Here is an 8713-nt window from a genome sequence, read left to right as displayed (position 1 = left end):
TAGGAAGAATTCAAAGGGGGATATGAAGAGAATAGAATAGAGCAGAGCAGAGCAGAAAAAATAAATAGAAACGCGAAGCCTAACTAATGAAGATGTAATTAACGTGTGCAAAGGGAATTTTGTTATTTCTTAAATTTTTTTATATTTCTTGTTATCTTTTTTATAATTTGTATTTATTGTAAACTATTTATATATATATACATATACACACACAATCAGCAACACACATAATATAAATACATAAATATATATTTATAAACTAAATTGTTGTTTCTACTTCATTATTGTTTACTACACCTTTTTCTATAAGCGTTAAGTAATTTAATTAAATGAATTTAATAAAATGAAAATTTAAACAAACAAAAACCGCCTGCAGCCAAAAAGGGCAAGGCGAAACGTTTTCTTAAACAAAAATAATTATATTCTACAATAAGTCGTAAGGGAAAAATCATTAACAACAAAAACAGAAAGGAAACCGAACTATGTGAATTAACTATTAAGTTTAAATTATACAAGATGAAAATTAAACCAAATAACGTTTACAACCATTAACAAAAATAATATGTTAAAACCAAAAAAAAGCAAACAATTGTGCAGCATGCAAAACCACAAAAAAAAAAAACTTAAAACAATTTTTCAAATTCGACAAGACAACAAACAAACCCAATTTAAAGTTTAAAGAACATGTAATACAAAATGCAAACTTATAGCAATTTGAAGTACTTTATAAACAAATATACATACATACGCCTAAGAGAACGTATATACACATATATATATATATATATATATATTTGAAATAGTTAAGGGTCGAAGTTGGTACTATATGATTATGCGCACGGCTTATTTGCGAATACAAATGATTCGCTAGCCCACTTTTTCGAGTGTAAACCTTTGGTTTTCAATTTTGCAATCAAGGTTTTTAGTCTAGTAATAGCTTTTGTGACTTACTAACTTGCGAATAAGAGATTAACTACGATAGTTCGACTTGTATTGGCCAATAAGCCGTGCGTATAGGCCAAGCATGAGACGAAAAGAGAAGGAGACGTAGAGCGAGCAGCAGCTAATCGAACATGAGATACAAGAAAGCAAAAAGCACAGAGAATGCGAACGCGATGTGCAAAAGTGCAGCAGCAATCAGAAGGACAGTTAAAAGTCGGTGACATATTCAAGTTATGTTGATAGGCACCCATAAACACACCCGAACACCCACACAAACAACAAACACACGCAGCATGCTTTTTGCGGGCGAGGTGTGATGGAAAGCATGCTTGGCGAGCAGAGCACCAAGAAGAAAGCATGCTTTTGGCTCCGTTTCCACTTTCCGCTTCTTCCTCGCGTGTTTTTTGCCTTTGGGCGGGTGCCCATGCGCATCAGCGGCTACGTCATCAAGCAGTTAATGGTTACAGATGATTTACATTTATATATATTTACATATATATATATCCATATACAATATAAACCGATCTAATGTTAAGCGTTTCACACACAGACACAACAATTTACAAGACGTTTATGCATTTCGATTCAATGAAAAATCAAGAATACGAATAATACAAATATTATAAACAATAATTACAATAATGGATTACAGCAAGCAAGCTCTTACTATTATTTTTAAAGTAAATGAGAACTTTTTAACAAATTACCGCAACCCGTATACATATGTATAGCATATAACTGAATACTTTTCTCTCCTCCAACGTTCCCACAATAAAGAAAAGGAAAAAAAAAAGCAAAATTACAAATTAGCGCGCTCTTCTAACATAAAAAAGCAAATGCAAAAACCAAAGTAAATTTAATTAATATACACATATATGAGAAGAAACCAAAAACCAAAATATATAACATATTACGAGTAAGCAAATAATATATAAAAATACTTTTATACTATATACACGAAGCCTAAGAACTAAACAAAAAATTATATTAACGACTACCCCTCTCGCTCTAACCTCTCCATTCTCCTGTTGTCCTGCTCTTCTTTTCTCTCGCTCTATATCTCTCTCCGTCTCTCTGGCACTGTGAACTCCCGACTCGACTTCGACCTTGACCCTTTATCTTTTCTCTCTCTCTATCTCTATGTCTTTCTCTCTGTCGTTTCGGTGACCTCAGAAGAGGACCCAGCAAAAATGCGAAAACCATACCAAAAGCAAAGGAAAATAACACTTTTTATCGGTACATTTTCTACTACACCATATATGAATAGGAAATACAAGAGAAGAAGAAGCGAATATAAAGTTAAAACCAAATTACCAACTACAGCAAGCCACAATTTCAATATAAAAACGAATGGGTCCTATTTCGAACTTGACTTTCGGCACCGTTTTTGTAAAATCCCTTGAGTTTTGAAACCATTTGAAAGCTGCCTATCAGTATGGTATGAAAAACAAAAAATTTTCATTCGAAAAGTCTTTCGTAGCACACGTCTAGGCAGTTTTTGAAGTGGTTTCAAAACCCAGAGAATGATATTTAAAGATAGCCAAGACGTGATGAAAAAATGCCCATAAAAAACTATACTCAAATTTCAGCCGAAAGTTAAAATCAGAATGACCGATTACAATCAATTCCACACTCAGTTCGATATCGAATAAATCGCGTATTGAACATAAACGTTTTTAGAGTTTTTTTTTTCAAATTTCCGTTAGACTGTTAGTTTATCGATTAGCTTGAACTACTATGTACAATCAAATATTTAAGTCGCTTTAAGTAAGCCATTTTGTTAACCAATTGATTTTTTTATAATCGTATATACACTTATTAAAATTAACGAGAATAAAGAGAAAATGGGAAGATTTCTTGTTTTTCGTTTCCACTCATCTCATCCATTGCAATGCGAATGAAAACCTTTTCATCATATGTATGTATGTATGTAATTATATACGTTACCTTAATTTTTTTGATACATGTATTTTTCAACATCTACTTCCTGCCCTCGAATGCTTTAAAACTTTACACGAAAAAGAAAACAATTTAATATATATTATAAACAAAAAAGAAATGGACAAAGAAAAGCAAAAACAAAAAAAAAAAAACAAGAAAAACCAAGTGAAGAAAAAAACAAAAAACAATTAAAACTTTACCTTTTGGATAAATCAATTTAAATGCATATTTTATATATATTTAAACATTTATTTATATATAACATGTATGATAAATATAAGTTGGAAAAACTTTGTCAAAGCAAAAAGTTTATATACTTATATTAAAAGAAAAACAAAACAAAAGGATGGAAGATGGGAAAGAAAAACCAAAAACAAAATAAATAATATTAAAAATGCAACATAACAAATTAACAAACAAGAAAACATCACATCTAGATAAATCTCTTAAAAATTTTCAATTTTATTATTAAACCGAAACCAAAGTTAATGGATAAACAAATTTATAAACTGTATTGCAAGGCGCAGCTGGCTGGCAAAAATTAAATAAAATTTGCGCCGTTGTGACAAACATTGTATGCAATCCAAGGAAGATAACAAATTAATTTACAAGATAAAGATGATGATAACGGAGATGTAGACGATGGAGAATAAATGAAGGCAACAACAAAATGCAGACAAAAAGTTTTAACCTTAAGTGAATGCAAAACAAAATGAAGAAACCCAATGAAAACAAAATGATTATCAATGTTATTAACATAATTAATATTAACAAAAAGGAAAAAAACAAGAAAAAAAAAACAAAAACAACCAAAAAAGAAATACAAAAACATTAAAAAAATATACAAGTACCTATCCTGAGAATAAAATGCGCGCACATTTATTATTTCCTCTAAAAGTTCGTTTGAGTCGATTTCGCCACCGGGGAATTTCAAAATAAGCATATACATATTTAATTCCGGGAAGCAAATCCACCAGAAGGCTCGAGAAGTGGTGGACGGAGTGAGTAATGTCCAGAATTTGCTCGAAAATTAAGGAACAGGTAAGTGGGGCGAAACCGACAGGTGGGCAAGAACTCCATTTATGAGGGTTTTACTTATATTGATAGATTCAGCATCTGGGCTCTTATATTCTCATTTTACTTCATTTTATAATGTTTAGTTATCTAAGTTTAAAGAGTAATAAATATGAAAGGCTTAATTGATAGCCTTAGCTTTTCAAAATAAAATATTTTCTAATTGGCATTTTGAAAACGTCCCAAGTCCAATTCGATATAATTATCCAAGTTTTGCACCTTGTGGTACATTGCTGTGCGGAATTAGTTCAGATTTTAGTTTTGCCTCACTATCTACATCTTTAATGTAAATAATATTGTGAGAAGAGAGATAAAAGCAAGTGTATTTAGAATATTAAACATAAAGGGAAATATAAAGTTTTGCACGTACCTAACTCGACTACTTCCATGACTTTCCAGGTGCGAGTCTCGACTAGACTAGACATTCCAGCGGCCGTGCAGCAAGTTTGAGCTTTTGAGCCACGGCCACACTGCAGAAAATTCCATAAAAAAAAGCGAGAAAAAAACGTAGCGAAAGAGAGAAATTACGACGTCTGCAGGGTCGAAGCGAAAAAAGCAGCAAATACTGAGACAGAGTGACTATGATTGTTGTTAAGTGAAAGCAGCTCTTTTGGAAAACGGCTAGGCCAGCGGCGCAGGCCACGGAAGAAAGCAGCGGAGTCAGCGTTCCAAAATCAAAGCAAAGCCAGCGGAAAGGAAAGGAAAGCGAATCAAAGCTGGAAGGCGATAAAGCGGCTCACCAGGCACTCCAACAATAACAGCAACAATAGCAACAACAGTAGGAGCAGCAGCAACAACCACACAGCAGCAGCAGCCAGGGAAAGTACCAGAGTGTGAGTGAGTGAGTGAGCGACTGTGCGTGTGTGTGTGCGTTTGTGTGTGGGCAGTGGAAACAGAACTGAGCCGTGAGAGAGCGAGAGCGGGAGAGCGAGCCAGTGGAAGTGGGAGCGGGAGAGGAGCAGTCCGATTCCGAATCCCGGAATAAAAACCAGGAAAAAGGAAACGGGAAGCAGTAGCCGTAGCAGCAGAGCCAAAAACCGAAACAGAAACAGAAGTCCCAACCATGTCTTCGAATAACCAGAGCAGCAGCGTTGCCCAGGCGGCAACAAGTGCCCGCACCGTCAGTGCCGGATCGGCGGAAGCCACAGATGCCAATAGTACCGCCTCGAACAACAACAACAATAGCAGCAGTACCGCTGCAGCGGGCAACAACAGCGACAACAGCAGTCCCACCGCTGGAACGGGCACAGGAGCGAGCACTGGAAAGCTGCACGGCGGCCACACGGCAGTAAACACCAAGGAACGGGTGGTGGACAGCGTTCCCTTCCCGCCCAGCCACAAGCTGACCTTGGCGGAGGTGTTCGACCAGCGCACCGGCAAGCCCAACCACGAGCTGCTCAAGCAGCACTTCATCCTGGAGGGCAGAATCGAGGAGGCGCCCGCCCTGAAAATCATCCAGGACGGTGCCGCCCTGCTGCGTCAGGAGAAGACGATGATCGATATCGAGGCGCCGGTGACGGTGTGCGGCGATATCCACGGCCAGTTCTACGACCTGATGAAGCTGTTCGAAGTGGGCGGCTCGCCCGCGAGCACCAAGTATCTGTTCCTGGGCGACTACGTCGATCGGGGCTACTTCAGCATCGAGTGCGTCCTGTATTTGTGGTCGCTAAAGATCACCTATCCGCAGACGCTGTTCCTGCTGCGCGGCAACCACGAGTGCCGGCACTTAACCGAGTACTTCACCTTCAAGCAGGAGTGCAAGATCAAGTACTCGGAGCGCGTGTACGACGCCTGCATGGACGCATTCGACTGCCTGCCGCTGGCGGCGCTCATGAACCAGCAGTTCCTCTGCGTGCACGGCGGCCTGTCGCCGGAGATACACGAGCTGGAGGACATACGGCGGCTCGACCGCTTCAAGGAGCCGCCCGCCTTCGGCCCCATGTGCGACCTGCTGTGGTCCGATCCGCTGGAGGACTTCGGCAACGAGAAGAACTCGGACTTCTACACGCACAACTCCGTGCGCGGCTGCTCGTACTTCTACAGCTACGCCGCCTGCTGCGACTTCCTGCAGAACAACAACCTGCTGTCGATCATCCGGGCGCACGAGGCGCAGGACGCCGGCTACCGCATGTACCGCAAGAGCCAGACCACCGGCTTCCCCTCGCTGATCACCATTTTCTCGGCGCCCAACTATCTCGACGTGTACAACAACAAGGCGGCGGTGCTGAAGTACGAGAACAACGTGATGAACATCCGGCAGTTCAACTGCTCGCCGCACCCGTACTGGCTGCCCAACTTCATGGACGTGTTCACCTGGTCGCTGCCCTTCGTGGGCGAGAAGGTCACCGAGATGCTGGTGAACGTGCTGAACATCTGCTCCGACGACGAGCTCATGACCGAGGAGAGCGAGGAGCCGCTCTCCGACGACGAGGCGGCGCTGCGCAAGGAGGTGATCCGCAACAAGATCCGTGCCATCGGCAAGATGGCGCGCGTCTTCTCCGTGCTGCGCGAGGAGTCCGAGTCGGTGCTGCAGCTGAAGGGCCTGACGCCCACGGGCGCCCTGCCCCTCGGCGCCCTCTCCGGCGGCAAGCAGTCGCTCAAGAACGCCATGCAGGGCTTCTCGCCCAACCACAAGATTACCTCGTTCGCGGAGGCCAAGGGCCTGGATGCCGTCAACGAACGGATGCCGCCGCGGCGGGATCAGCCGCCCACGCCCAGCGAGGATCCGAATCAGCACAGTCAGCAGGGCGGCAAAAATGGGGCAGGACATGGGTAAGCTGTGCCATCTAGTGCGGCTGCAGGACGAGGATGCATATGCAGATGCAGATGCGGCACGGAGGAGTCTGGCGAGGTCTGAATTGGTCTGAAGGAGGGGCTGAGTGGAGCGGAGCGGAGGCAACACAAAGAACACCAACCGAACGGAACCTTAATTAAACTTAATATGGCAGAGCAACAACTTAAATACTAAAACCAATTCTTATTCTAAGTAATTGTCATAACCCCCTGCATTTCGTATGTGATCCCGCACCAGCTCCATGCCCATGTCTATGTCCATGGCCCAGAGCCTCCAAACCGACGGCACGGAGCAGAGATTTGTTTTAACGCAGGCGCGCGCACATTGGATATTAGAATTATGTGTGGCATACTTTGGCGCGCCGGCCCCCAAAAAGGAAAATTCCCTTTCTCGATAGAAGAAAACCAACCCATAACGTAACCCATAACCTAGCTTAAGTTGTAATGTATAAACTGAAATGGGCAAATTTTAAAATGAAAAATGAACAAAACGGAATGAGCAAATTGCAACCCCTCCCCCTGCGAAATTGCGATAATTTAAGAAGAATAATAACCCCAGAATTCCCCAAAAGCAAGAAACAACACTAATCCAATTGAAGAGATATGGGAAACAAAATCCAGCGCTAATCTGTTCCAAACATTTAGCAGCGCCAAAAAAGAAGCGTACATATATGTATACATATGATTATTTAGAAATATCGAGGCGCAGGGCCGCGATGCAACCGAAAGTGTAATGAAATTTGAAATGAGCAAAGGTCATTTTTGTAATAATCGTAATCCTTGAACTCTAGAAATGTAATCTTGCATAGAAACAAAAGAAAGAAGCAAACAATTTCGAAACCATTTGCAATATGTGCCGCAATAGTCCATAAATGTTCCTTATACGAATTAAACATTGAAAGTGAAATCAGAGTTTATATATTTTTTTTTAATATATACTTAAATATATGTATATGTATTATTGTTGCATAATCTAACTTTCGACTTAATATGTTACATTTTACGTGTACGACTGTGTGTGTATAAACTATTTGCGTTTTATCAGTAGCTTGGCGAACAAAAAACCAAACAACAGCAAACAAAAAGCAGCAAAAATCAATAAGAGATCACAAGATGATAATCGTTTGTTTGAGGATCAGTCTAGCTAATTAATAAATTCGATGAATAGGATCGATCGATTTCCATTGATGTGAATGCATTTTGAACACTGAAAGAGCGGATCGTTTACCATTTAAATAGCAAATCAAATATTTAACTATTACTGTGTAAACCGAATAACGTATAATATATTTCTGCGTGTAAATTGAACTAAACGATTAATTAATTAACTAATTTAGCGAATCGATTTTTGTTGAGAGAGAAAGAGCGCTAGCGAACACACACACACGAAACTTATTTCCCTTGACTTAGAATGAGCTAATTGCAATGAGATTAAGCGAATGAGATGTATTTAAGTAAGTATAAGGCATGGAACACTCATGAGAAACGGATGAGTTTCGGCGTTTCAGATCAATTCAATGATATTGATGGCAATCAAGTTCTCAATTTTTGCGCCTATACCTCTTCCCCAAACCGATGGTATCGGCTTCTCCCTTATCACTATCACAACCACTATCAATGCGAAATCAAAAGATATAAGATATAGATACATACTCACGCAAGAAATGCCTTCATCCAGATCATAATATCCACGAACCAAGAATATTAACGCTGTACTTTGCTTCGACTCTTCAACCACCAATAATTGCATTGAACTCTAATCTAAATATTTATACAGATATATATATATATATATTATATACCGAGTTGGCATTGGAAAACAGTTAGTTTTAGTGATCTATGCACGTAACGTAACAATACCAAGATTAATTAAATCGTAGCTAAAAGAAACAAATCAAGGCAGTCGAGAAGGGAAACTTAGCTTTTATAAAAAAAAGTTGGAGAAATGGAAACAACTTACTCA

At 40.0% G+C, this 8713-nt stretch overlaps 1 protein-coding gene across 1 annotated transcript; it reads left to right on the top strand.

The window, feature by feature from the left end:
- Nucleotides 1-4417: 4417 nt before the first annotated feature.
- On the top strand, nucleotides 4418-8058 carry LOC6617953 (serine/threonine-protein phosphatase 2B catalytic subunit 2). The gene has a single exon (XM_002042225.2). It carries the CDS (start codon nucleotides 5021-5023, stop codon nucleotides 6731-6733), a length of 1713 nt encoding a protein of 570 aa, XP_002042261.1. The 5' UTR covers nucleotides 4418-5020; the 3' UTR covers nucleotides 6734-8058.
- The last annotated feature ends 655 nt before the right edge of the window (nucleotides 8059-8713 follow it).

This window comes from Drosophila sechellia, chromosome X (assembly GCF_004382195.2).
Source record: "Drosophila sechellia strain sech25 chromosome X, ASM438219v1, whole genome shotgun sequence".
Lineage (NCBI taxonomy): Eukaryota > Metazoa > Arthropoda > Insecta > Diptera > Drosophilidae > Drosophila > Drosophila sechellia.
This window is presented reverse-complemented; position numbering and strand designations above follow the sequence as displayed.

What these genes read in the sequence shown, in the direction of transcription:
- LOC6617953 (XM_002042225.2), top strand. Translation starts at nt 5,021, where the DNA reads ATGTCTTCGAATAACCAGAGCAGCAGCGTTGCCCAGGCGGCAACAAGT.